General features: G+C 41.8%; 1 protein-coding gene across 1 annotated transcript in view; it reads right to left on the bottom strand.

The window, feature by feature from the left end:
* Positions 1 to 561: 561 nt before the first annotated feature.
* The window catches only part of rnf175 (ring finger protein 175), an 18,792-nt gene continuing 5,757 nt past the window's right edge, over positions 562 to 13,596 (bottom strand). The window contains exons 5-9 of the mRNA XM_063186607.1: positions 11,217 to 11,324; positions 10,305 to 10,425; positions 9,564 to 9,697; positions 7,225 to 7,326; positions 562 to 2,982 (exon numbers count right to left, since the gene is read on the bottom strand). Of these exons, the coding sequence (XP_063042677.1) occupies positions 2,862 to 2,982; positions 7,225 to 7,326; positions 9,564 to 9,697; positions 10,305 to 10,425; positions 11,217 to 11,324 (586 nt within the window). The 3' untranslated portion in view covers positions 562 to 2,861. The remainder of the gene's footprint in view (positions 2,983 to 7,224; positions 7,327 to 9,563; positions 9,698 to 10,304; positions 10,426 to 11,216; positions 11,325 to 13,596) is intronic.

Raw genomic sequence — 13,596 nt, 5'->3', positions numbered from 1 at the left:
AAAAAAAAAACATGCATTGGAATATTATATTCTAATAACCTGATGAGAAAGAAGGTAGCCTAGCCTGGAAGTTGTCGAACTATAATAGAGACTATCCGTCGTGCTGTCCCACAACCAAGTATTTAGTTGCCAGCATTGCATTCTGGTTATTTCAGTTTCAGACTGTTTCATATCAAAAGTCGACCATTGAGTGATTAAAAAAAAGGTAAAAATGCACACAAACAACTCTTGAGGCTTTTAAAATTTTCTTTTAAAATTCTCATCGTAGTCAGTCAACCCACTGGCTGACAGCAAACCCACCAAAATACATACTGATGAATCAGGGGCGGAGCACTGGTATTGGGACAGGGGTGTCGGGAGATGTGTCAGAGGCATTGGGCCCACAAAATATCGTAGAATGGGGCCCCTACAAAATGTTTGGCAATCAAAAGCCACTGGCAGGGAGCCCCCCCAAGTGGTGAGGCCGGGGGTTCCTGGCCCCTATGCCCCCCCCTCTGCTCCGCCCCTGTGATGAATACAAATGTTCCAGGACAAAGTGACTATCCCCGGTTCAGACAGTGTAAACATCCCTAGCATTCATATGATCCATATGATTGTGATGGGACCACAAGACAGGTAGGTAGACCAGCTAATCAGTCACCGGTGTTGGAAGTAAACTGGCAAATTGGCTCACAAAACTTTCCAGAATGTTGCAAGATTTGATAAAACGAAACAGGAGCTCGAGGAGGAACGCATTTCAAACTGGTGCAGCAGCTGAACACGAGAAGGTTTTCACCACAGCCGGTTTACAGCAGCCTCCCCACTCCCTATGCCCCATGCCTGCCATTCAACTAGGGGTGCTGTCGAGAGAGCACATCCTATTCATTCTTAATGGAGCCTGCACTCCTCTGTTGGCGCAGTGCACCACCCGGAAAAGTGTCGAGTGAAGTCTCTCGTCATACCCTTAACCTCTCTGCTTTTCACTTTTTGAACCTGGAATTGACACCTTCTTGACTCGTTCCCTCTCCTCTTGACCCCAATCCCTTCCAAAAACAAAATGAACTAAAAAACCATTAACAAATAACACAAGCAGGTTGCCCCCTTTTAAACATTACAGTACTCTCATTTTACACACAAGAAGCCCTGGGGTGAGAGAGTGGTCATCTCTCACCACCAGTGCTTTTCCCCTGACGCTCACATTGGCACTGACCGTCGATGGTTGTCGGAAGGCATGTCTGACATAACGGGGGTTGTCTTTTCGTGTGTCACCTTGGGTACATTCGCGATGATGCATCCAGGAGCGGTCTCCGCAGCGCACACACACAATTCAAAATTACAATACATTCTTGTTAGAAAGGTCTAACCAAATGGCATTGAAATAGTGAAGTGCACATGCACACTACGCAGACTGCTCCGGCATGAACGCGCCCGTCCACACGTGCGGTCTGATTGGCTGATGGATCTGTCACAACAGTCAAGAGTTGAAAATTCTGGTGGAGGCAAGGCACCCCAGAATTTATTTTGTGTCTCCCCCCCCCCATGCAAAGTCAACGGGATCCGTCAACAGTCACTTCCAATGTGAAGGCAGCGTTTCCTTGTGTGTTGTTCAAGTTGGACAGGGGAACCTCTTATTGGCACTGCAGCTGATGTTCTCAATGGCAAAAAAACGACAAGGCTGGCAGGGCACAGGGCATGTTAGAGAAAACAGGTTAAGTCACTAATACTGTTTTCAGGCCGACCAGAACCCCGTTTCTCGACAGTGTCGTTGCTACAACGACGCTGTCGAGAAACAGGGTCCAGAAGAGTGCGCGTTCCCGCACCTGTTATGTACAGAACTACAGTGCTTAGCTGCGAACCACTCGCAGGTCTGAATCTACCGGCCTTTGAACTTTTCCGCATGTGACTGTGTGTTACCAGGATGAACCTGCTGATGGCCACCGTCACGGTTTGCGTAGAAAAAAAACAGTATTTTTTCGGTTTGCATCCCAAACCAACTTTCCGGTGCTCTAACGCTCAGACTTGCGGCGTCAACACGCCGACCGGTTCGAGATAAGGTGTGGGAACGGTCACCAGCACGGTCCTCAGTTGGCCTGAACGTGCTTTTAGTGGTGTATGTTCACTTAGAACGAGCGGTGAATCTAGTAACAGTCTAGTAAAACTGACCAGTAACCTTTGGAGTGCACACACATCCAATTAAACATATGCTGGATAAAAAATAAATACAAAAGAAAAAAAAAGACAACTCTGCAGACTGTTGCTGCTCCCAGTTCATTACACCCAACGTTTTGACCTCACACCATGTTGCAGCAGCAAGTGTGCAGATTCTTCTTTTTCTTTCAAACTTAAGCATATGAACTTCCAAGTCTTTTATCAGGACATTTGCAGGTAGGCTAGGTTGGTAACTAAATCTCTTTTTAGGAATAGGCTCTGGGTGGGGGTGAGAGGTTGAGGGTGAGGTGAGGTAAAATAATAGGAAGTAAATACATCCCACAGCAAGTAAACAAATAAGGAAAGCAAGCTTACAGTCAGCAAAGCCACATGTGTCTCATGTCACATGGGCACCACAAAAAAACAAACAAAAGATTATGTCACATTCACTTTCCATATGTTCAAATCCCGCCCTTTAGAATGCAAAGTCATTGGTTGTGCTGGCTGTGAGAAGCACTTGATACTGTGTTAAATAAATAATATGGTACAAAAAGCATCTGCATTGTCTATACATGGTAATGTACAGAATGTACATATTATAAATACTAACAAACAAAAAAATTAAAAATAAAATAAAAAACGTGCAAGCTGCTACAAAAAATGGTTCATAGTTCATCTCCGTTTCCGTTTTTGTTTCGTACGTCGCTGTTGTTCTCTGTTCTTGCTACTTCCTCCTATTCCAATCCAAGGCTGAAGTTGATTCCGTGCACAATGCCAATGATGATGGGTTGCCAGGCGACCAGGTACCGCAGCCAATCCAAAAGCTGGCCGTACAGGACGTGCGTTTTCTCCCAGCTGGTGAGCAAGAAGAGTTAAAGAATACTCTCCCATACAGATGTGGCAGAATTTTTTTTAGCGCCCAGTGGTTTCCAATCTTTTTCTGCTAGGGCCCCCTTTAGCGAATATTTTCGCAACCCCCAACGAAATTAACAATTAAGATCATACAAGATGAAAAGAAAAGACAAGCAGGATAGATACAGTATGGCAGAGTATTGGATAACAATGTTAGAAACAAGGGTAACACTTACTGTATATAAGTACATGTACTAAGACGTGTACATGTATCAATAAGTAATATTACTTGATTACACTGTACATAACCTAAAACTAAAAATCTTAATCGAAACCCTAAATCCAATCCCATCCCTAAGATACAATTCAAGTGCAAAATTGAATTGATTTTAGAAAGGCTTAGAAAGGCTTTTGACACCGTCAACCACCACTTTAGTGTGTTAGATTGCAACATACTGCATCAAGCACCTGCATCAACTCTCTTGGAGTACCACAGGGGTCCATACTAGGTCCACTGTTGTTCAGCTTGTATATAAATGACTTGTCTAGTTGTTGTCCTGCATCAGTGACCTGTCAGCTATATGCAGATGATGCAGTATTATACATCCACGCAAAAGACAAACGTCTAGCTGCACAACAGTTAACATCAGTCATGAACAATGTGTGTACATGGCTACAACACTCTTCAACATTCATCTCAATGTGTCAAAGACTGTCTGTATGTATTTATCTAAAAGAGGTACTACTGAACCAGACCCCAGCATCATGGTGCATGGTGAGAAACTGGATGTTGTCCAAGAGTTTAAATACCTTGGTGTTAAAATAGATTCACAACTTGGTTTCAGGCAAAATGTTAAAAAAAACTATAGGCAAAATATAATTTAATCTAGCTAATGTCAGGTACATTAGGAATAATTTAACCATTGAGTCAGCTACACTGTATTTTAACGCAATGATCATGTCACATATGTCCAGGGATTAAAGCAAAAAAAAGTCATCTGACTGAACTTTTTTACCGGTTAGGTACCCGATCGAGTATCACTCCGTAACCCTACGAAAACCAATGTAGCCAGGCTCTGCCCTCGTAACGAAATATACACTGGTTTTACGCAAGGAATGGTGTCAGAGGCTCAGAGCCAGCGCTAGACATAGGCAGACAGGGCAGTCGCCTAGAGCAGAATAGGCCTATGTCTTGAGGGTGCTAGTAATACCAAAAACTGCCACAAAATCAGAGCTTCAACCAACATAAAACTTTACACTTCACATTAACAATGAATATTCATTATACACTAAGTAGGTCTGTATACACTCAATATGAATGTACCTGTAGGCCTAGGTACTAAATCAGATGTGCTCAATCAGATGTAGGCCTACAATGCTATGCTTACAGATGCCAATTCCTAAATACAAAAAAAGGGAAAGAGGGAGAGGGGGCAGGCCTAGGCCACCAGATTGCACTGAACTGCAATTTGGGGCAGGTTTTGGTTATTTCCTCTTATTTCTACCCATTATTTATGAATTGTTCACAACATTATGCAGAATGGATTCACAATGAGTTTTGCTTCAAAATGGTAGCTGATCTCACAGAATTATTGACTTGGAATTGCAATGAGTTGATACAGCGATCCCATTATGGTTTTTGTTGTTGTTGTAGTAGTAGCAGGCTATGGTATATTTTGTCTTTCACATCAGAATGGGCAAACACTGTTCTGGTGAAAGCACTGGTGCGCATTGCTTGCAGTTGTATTTCTTACATTTAAAAAACAATGCACTGTCTGGTCATAGCAATCAGAGGGAGAAAACTAGTTGTTGGTTATTTGTATGTTTTTCACCCTTTTTCACTATTCATCCTGTTACGAACAACTTGTTGACGGGTGCGGACGGTAGTCTGCCTCTGTGTTCTACCGTTTTGAAAACCTATGGCTACTTTTTTGCCTCTCGATGTGCGGTGCCAGGCACACGCTTACCATTGATATAAAAAAAACGTCCCCAATTCCTGCACGCACTCGTGTTCTCTCATACAAGCTGACACGACGCAAGCAGACACGACACAGTCACAGACATACGTCTATCGTTTAACAAAAGTAACACACTTTCCCAAGCTTGTCGCGCAACTTTCCACTCGAATCAAGGCAAATCGCCCACCCATCAGCCCTGTGCGCAGTGCGCAAATAACTGAACTCAAACGAAACGCAAAGTCCGAGAAGATGGACACAGACGTTGAGCCACTCAAAAAAAAACAAGCACGCACCACACAACTGTTGCTGCACACTATTCCAGTTAGCAAAAATAGCATCAAACAATAGCCTACAACAAGCCTTGAAAGTGAAACAAACATCGAAACGGCATTTATCGACCATATGAGTCCACCCATCAGGACACTGCTTCCCAGAACAAGACGTGGCATAAAATATTGGCTCTGCCTGGGATAGCAACAGTGACTCCTGTAAAATGCAACCCATGTTTAACTTATTTCTTGAATATATATCGGCAACAACAAAGTTAATCTGCTATGATTACAGATGAGACAGTAAAGTATCCGTTGTCAGAAAGACAACTAGAGCTAGTTCTATCATAGCCCTTTTACGCAGCCAGTCAAACGCGCTAAACTTTGAGGATGAAACGCGTGGTAGGCTATCCTAGCTAGCTGCCAATGATAGCCGTCCCATTGGGACTATGAATAATGTTAGTAAAAGCCACAATGCTTAAAATGCAAACCCTTCATGAAAAAGACATCATGCGCAGTCGAAGTACACCATTCTTTTTTTCTAACAATCTGCCCCGGCAGGTGCAACGATAATGGAAACGTGTCCTACCTTCTTCCAGCTATGCATTCCATGCATATGCATTATTAGCCCATATTGGAATCTCAGTCCAACTCGTTTAACGATTGTCATTGCACTTTAAAGACATAGTATTACACTTATTTTCTTTTCTGCCATCAGCAACAATATTGGCTTTTTTTTTTTTTTTTAGTCTCTCGCGCTGCACCGCCACCGAATTGTTCACCGCTCGTGATGTACTTCTTTTTTTTTTTTTTTGGAAGAACGGGGATGGCTCAAAACTACTGATGAGTGAATCTGTTGTAGGCCTATCACGCCAGTGGTGGAGTGTATAACTAAATCCGTACACCAAACACCTCTTGTCACCTTCTCATGACCAGAAGTGCTCTCGATTTGTGTTAAGTTGGAAAGTAAAAATTGTGAATTAATTGACATAAATTATACGGACGGAAATCCGTCCAAACGAACATCCAGTTGACGGAAATCCGTCGTAGCGACGGAAAACTTTAATCCCTGCATATGTCTTACTGTCTAACTAGTTGGGCATCAGCAAATGTCACAACCTTAAAAGCCATTAAAACATTATACAAACAAGCACTGAAAATCTTAGATAGAAAGCCCAGAACTTATCATCACTGTAAAGTACTGAAAAAACATAAACTGTTGGACTGGGATAACTATATTAAATATAATTATTCAGTTTTATTATATAACATTCTCCATGGCCTGGCCTCCTCTACAGATATTTATTACAAAAAGTATAAATAGGGATACCAGAGCCAGTTCCAGGGGTGATAGCTCTGTTCCATTTAAAAAGAGCGGTTTTAGTCAGGCTGTTTTCTCTTACAGAATCTCTCACACCTGGAACACAATTCCCAGTGTAATTAGAGAACTGCCAACAGTAAACTCATTCAGTAAACAGTTAAAATTGTGGTTACTGGATTGTCAATGCTGTCAACATAATTTCACATAGATAGGCTACTAGTACTGGCAGCTGTTCTTTAACTTATTTGGGTATTGTATCTTGTTATTGTATTTTGTATTATTTATTTTTTGAAAGTTTGAAATATCTTTGACTCTATAATTTTACAACTGTGTACTATAACTGTGTATTTTTTGTTTTGTTTTAACCTTATTTATTTAAGGAACATCAAACCTGTCAAGGGACAAAAGATAGAAATTAGCCTCATGGCTATAATCTTGTGTATTTAGCATTTTTGTTTAAATGCTGGTAATATATGCTGTCCCTTTTTAAATAAATAAACTTGTAAACTTGTAAACTTGTAATGTGACATGTTAAAGCAACTTTAGAGATCCAATAATACAAAACGTTATTTATTTGGGGAAACAAGTGAAAGTGGAAGGTGTTTGTTTTCAAGGCGGCAACCTTATTTATTACTTTAAGTTCTGGGAGAAAACCTGAAGTTGTTAAATGTTTATAGTGCGCATGATGAAAGGATACGGGTTCTTCATCATCCTCTTGAGGTCCACCTTCTCGTTGCAGTAAGGGCACGTCTGCTTCTTACCCACGATGCACCAGCCACGAATGCAGAACTCATGGAAGCTGACAAGGACCAGTCGTTAAGGAGCAACACATTGAACACAGCACTGAATGCCCTGACGGCCAATTCATTTCAGTATGTCGTTTATTTATTTTGCTCAAGTGTTTCCTTTGCATTGCCATAAAGGCAGTCCTATGTTTTTGCAGGTCAACAACATGACAATAAAAGAGTGTATACCTACAGTATATCACAAAAGTGAGTACACCCCTCACAGTTTTTGCAGATTTGTGAGTATATCTTTTCATAGGAAAGGATTACAGAAATTTCACTTTGACACAATGATTAGTGACCTTTTAACAACATATGTAACCGCTTAAATTTCCTGTTCACTCAGAAAAAAACAAAATACAGCCATTAATGTTTGAACATGTACTCACAAAAATGAGTACACCCCTGATTAAAATCTGGTAGAGAAGGGGCTGTGTTGGCTCAAATCGTCTCGAAATGAAAAGGGATTAAAAGGGAGGTCATCAGTATGCGTTTCAACTTTTCTTCGTGATATACTGTATCCAGGACCGCTGACAGCTTCTGCAGGGCCTGGGACAAAGTCATCCGAAAGACCCACCCCCTCTCCATAGATACAGAGTAATGAGGACCCAATTCTGGGCTCCCTAGGCCCGGGACAACTAACCTGGCTGTTCGTATCCCCGTGTCAGCTTTGCTGTAGCCATTTATCTAGATTTGGGGGAAAACTGGCGATGCCACCAAATTCACAGGGAAGAGAGAAAACACAGCTCTTCTTAATCTTTGGTTACATATCAGAAGTATGCATATTACCGGTATATGGTTACTTGCTGCATGTTCCATTCTCTCTGCTGCCTACAGAAGTGGATAGCAAACTTCCCGAGTCATTTTGGTGTATGTAATGTAGACACTGATACAGCACTCTTTTAGAACAATTCTGGAGTTTTGCCCAAGTTGTCAATGGTTTGTGTATGTGTGTGTGTGTGTGTGTGTGTGTGTGTGTGTGTGTGTGTGTATGTGTGGCTGCTGTCCTACTGCACCTGAGTGCGTCTGTCTCCAAGGGAGAGGAAACCAGGACACTGGGCACAATGGGACAGTCACATACTTATAGAATAATGAAGTGTGTGTGTGTGTGTGTGTGTGTGTGTGTGTGTGTGTGTGTGTGTGTGTGTGTGTGTGTGTGTGTGTGTGTGTGTGTGTAAAACATTAACTTGACAATGAGTGTCACACTGGCGCACAAAGGCATAATTGGAAAGATGACGCTGTGGAAAAATATTAACCCCTTCTGCCACTAAACCATCTGCAAAAGTCTCTGCAGTAGACATACCATGGTCATTTCCTCATAGAAATAAACAACTAAACAATATCTGACTTACTATTGGACAGTTCCATTTCCTGTCTGCAATCAGATATTAGTGTTTGGTATTGACACCACACACTAAATATTATGTGAATTACTCTTCTGTGTCGTTTCATGATGATTTTCATGGTTATAGTTTTATGGTGATGTAAAAGATATCTGTGGTTGCTGGATATGTGTTATTTTATAGTGCTTTTCATAGTTATAGTTTTATAGTGATGTAAGCTAAACGATACATGTGGTGGCAGGACACCTGGCATGTGCTATTTCAGAGTTGTTAAAAAAAGTTATATTTATAAGTAAGTAAGTTATAGTTTTCTAATGTACACTAAACGATACATATGGTTGCCGGAGAGCTGGTATGTGTTATTTAATAGTGATTTTTAGTTATAGTTTTTAATAGTTTTATAGTGATGTAACGGATACGTGTGGTTGCAGGAGAGCTGGTATGTGTTATTTTACAGAATAACTTCTGCCAATTTCAAAATGATATTGTATTGCTCACGCTACCCTTGACTTGTCAGTACCCGGTGATGCTGCATTTTTCGGCTCAGCCCTTTCCGAGATCTGCACTATTCTAATGGGGGCAGACTTTGTTTACATTAAAAACCTTCTTAACATAGGCCTACTCCAAATATTATCCCAAAAGGTATTGCTGTTTGCTAGTTGTCTGCTGATGTTCCATAACCTTTTGGATGTTATTGGGAATAAATCAAGATGTTTTTCTTTTTTTTTTTAATGTAAACAAATGCTCGGAAGAGCATTACAACTGCATGCCGAAATTGGCAGAAGTTATCCTTTAAAGTGATTTTCAAAGTTATAGTTTTCTAGTGACACTAAAGGATACATGTGGTTGCAGGAGAACTGGTATGTGTTATTTTCAAAGTTATAGTTTTCTAGTGATGTAAAGGATACATGTGGTTGCAGGAGAGCTGGTATGTGTCCTCGAGGATGCCCTCCTCATCCACGTCCACCAGAATCTTCTGGCCGCACACCGCACAGATGTCATCACACAGGCTGCGCGTGGGCATGCCCGTCTTGCTGTAGTACTGCCAGGCAAAAGCAGACGAGAGCAGAGATGCCCATTACATACAGTACATATGGCAGGTCTCAGCACTTGAGTATCTGTATGTCTTTATGTAGAACTGCTAGGTGAAAGCAGACGAGAGCAGAGATACAATGACATGCATACCAGAGTTCATCATGCCATAGAACATTTTACAGTTACAAAATTACTTTTGCAAGGGCCCACACACCTTAAAGGACCAGTTCAGTCAATTTCAATATGCTGTTGTATTGCTCACGCTACCCTTGACTTGTCAGTAGCCGGTGATGCCACATTTTTCGTTTAAGCCCTTTCCGAGATATTAGCTATTCTAATGGGGGCAGCGTTTGTTTACATTTTTAAAAAAATGAACATAGGCCTACTCCAAATATTTTCCAGAAAGGTACCGCTGTTTACTAGTTTTCAGTTTGCAGAGAAAGAGCGCAACACTGCTGCTTTTAAGTTCAATTTCGTCTATCTAAGTCTCTCTGTTTCTCAATATCATTCAGACAATTTCTCTCGCGCTCTCTCTCTCTCTCTCTCTCTCTCTCTGTCTGTCTCATTCAGACCATTTTTCTGTCTCTCTCTCTCTTTCCTCCTCCTCTCCTTACCCCTATGGTGGAGGCCATGTAGTCGGAGCAGATCTCTGCAAAGTCCCGTCCCATGACTCCATAGTAAAGGCCATAGAAGAGCATGATAACTCCCACGTCCATGGAGTCCTCTGCCTTGATTCTGACAGACAAACATACATTACATTACATTAACATTATATTTAGGGGAGACTTTTATCCAAAGCGACTTACAGTTTTTTGTAATGTAAAGGGTATTGATTACAGTCCCTGGAGCAATGCGGGCTTAGGTGCAATGCTCAAGGGCACTTCAGCCATGGATGGAAGTGTAGGGAGAGGTGTGGGTGGGATTCCAACCTGCAACCCTCTTTTCTTAACACCACCTCCCTAACCATTAGGGCACAGCATAGAAACATTACATTTAGCATAGGCTTTTAACCAAAGCGACTTACATAGAGGGACACATAAAGCAATAAGCACAAAGTAGGGAGGTGGGAAATGTACAGTAATATTATATGCTGTATACAAATAATACAGGCAAATACAGAGCACAGTAATATACACAGTGGAGGGGAGTGCAGAGCATTCTTGTTTTGTATTTTGCTGATTGACCATGTTTGATGGCATGTTTTTGCTGTTTGGCCATGTTTTGGTTTTAGATTTTTTTAAATCATTTACTTCTAGTTACCCCCAGGGGAGTATTCCACGAAGCTGGCTCAATAGTAGACATGGTTAAATTCAGCTTGAGCTAGTGGTAAATCATCTAATAGAAGAGCGTGGACTGCTTATTTTCATAATGAAATGACGTCTGTGGGCCATCTACTAGCAGGTTTACCACCTCCTGTACTGTAGGTTAACTTAATAGGCCGTATGGGGGGGGTCTCAATAAGTGTCTTGCCCTGGGGCCGTGTGTGTAATTGCCCCGCCACTGCCAGGACTGTATGTCCCACTCACCTGAAGAGGACGTTGAATCCGAACATGGTGAACATGATGGCCAGGTATCCCAGCACCCCCACCGCGTAGCTCAGCTTGTAGATCAGCAGGAACCACTTGTACACCATTCTACACGCGGGGCAAAGAAGTCAACCGATTCAAAATTAGGCCAACTTCCGATAAAACACAGTTTTACTCACTCCTTTTGAAAATCGGACGGTCACCCCAAGTTAAACTCACATGCAAGGCTCTCATAGCGGTGCGTCACCTCGGCTGGCTGTATTTCCCGCTGTTTCCCAATTAACATAAACAATGCAGAGAAACGAGTGAATCGCAAAAGCTTTTCTGTGTTGCATCACTTCGAAAGAAGGCGTTGCCAACAAAGGTTTGTGTGTCAAGTAATTTTTTGCTTGTTTTCAAAACCAGCAACGCCTGGTGGCCCGAAACCTAGCTTAGCTTAGCTATCAGCTGGTTGCTTCTCTCAGATACACACAGAGCACAAAGCCTCATACATACAACCGACCCACTCTGGTCGCTCCATGCCTGCAGCTCGCCTAGGGGTCGCTGTCTAAAGAGCGCAGCCCTGAATGGAGCCTGCACGCCTCCATTGGCGCCCCTATAGTGCAGTACCACCGGGGGAAGTGGCGACTCTGACTTTAGACTATCTCTCTGCAGAGCAGGAGGAGGGAGCCAATCAGAGACCGTTTTAGACGACAAACCCGGAAGACCCTCTCGTTTCTCCACAAGCCACCTTGCTAGCTTCTTGCAAAAACGGCTTGAAACAAAGCATCCAGAACGTTTTTTAAAACAGGACCAACGCATAACACATTCAAGAACAATGGGGAACACAGCAATATTAATGAAATGACGTGGAGAGGACAGCTTTAACATTACGTTAAACTTAGCTGAAGCTTTTATCCAAAGCGACTTAGGGTTAGGCTCCAGGGTATTGGTTACAGTCCCTGGAGCAATGTGGGGCCTTGCTTCGGCCATGGATGGAGGTGTAGGGAGAAGTGAGGTGGGATTTGAACTTACAACCCCCAGATTGAAAGACCAACTCCCTAACCACTGACTAGACTACGACTCTCCGCTGGTCATCAATGCATACGCAGATATATGTGTCTAACTAATGCTTCATTCTACAGTATGTTATTTTGAGACCTACTGTATTTGGGGTAATAAAGGTATCATTCATTCATTGATTCAATCATAGGCCACATGCAAAACACAAAAAAGGACATTTAGGCATAGCTCAGCTTGTAGATAAGTCAGAACTGCTTGTACACCATTCTACAGGAAGAACACAGAAGTCAACCGATTTGAAATTACCGCTAGTAATCATAGGTCTGAGTTTTTAACTTCTGTTACGTTCCATTTTGAAATTTTGGTTCCGATGTGCAAGACAAAGACCTATTTGGGATTCATTCATTCATTCATTCATTCCTTCATTTTACACAGGGGAGACAGAAGTCAAGTGATTTGAAATTACCGCTAGCCGTCAAATCCATAGGTCTAAGTGTCTTACTCTTGTTCCGTTCTATGTTGTTGTTTTGGCTACTAAGTGCAAAACACAGACCTATAATAAATGCTTCTTTCATTCATTCATTCATTCATTCATTCATTCATTCATTCAAACAGATACAAACTAGTAGAGTGTTTTCATTTTTTTTGCATGGCCCTGAAGATGAGGATGAACTACACAGCGGTTATAGACTACGCAGGACCATGTTTCGAAAGGGTAGGATTACTAACTACTTACCCACTACTACCTAATCCCAAACCAATTTTGCTCCTTACTGCCTACTTGGGTTCACGGCAAGTCAAGAACCTGGGTGTTATACTGGAGAGGGGCTACCTACAGTCCCAGGAAAAAGTTTGTACACCCTTTGAAATGTCTTACCTTTCTGTCAAAATTGGTCATAAAACATGGTCTGATCTTCATGGAAATCACAAGAAGGAACAACCAGAGTCTGCTTTAACTAATTCAACCCAAACATTTACAAGTTTTCATATTTTCATTTGCCATAAGATGTAAACATTCACAGGACAGCAAGGCATAAGTAAGTACACCCTTGCATTCAATAGGTTTTAACCCTAAGTTAGTTGCAATAACCTCAACCAGATGTTTCCTGTAGTTGCAGATCAGATTAACAAAACAATCTGGATGTATCTGGTCTCCCTCTTCTTTAGAAAACTGCCTCTCGTCAGCAAGGTTTGTGGGATGTCTGGAGTGCATAGCTTTCTTGACTTCATGCCATATAATCTCAATTGTTTTTTGTCAGGGCTTTGACTGGGCTATTCCAGAATGTGTATTTCATTATTATGAAGCCATTCTAAAGTCGATTTGCTTCTAAAGTATGGGTTGTTGTCACATTTCAGCACCCATCCTCTTGTGTGCTTC

Source organism: Engraulis encrasicolus, chromosome 21 (assembly GCF_034702125.1).
Source record: "Engraulis encrasicolus isolate BLACKSEA-1 chromosome 21, IST_EnEncr_1.0, whole genome shotgun sequence".
Taxonomy (NCBI): Eukaryota; Metazoa; Chordata; class Actinopteri; order Clupeiformes; family Engraulidae; genus Engraulis; species Engraulis encrasicolus.
Note: the sequence above shows the minus strand (reverse complement) of the source record. Positions and strands in the feature narration are given on the sequence as shown.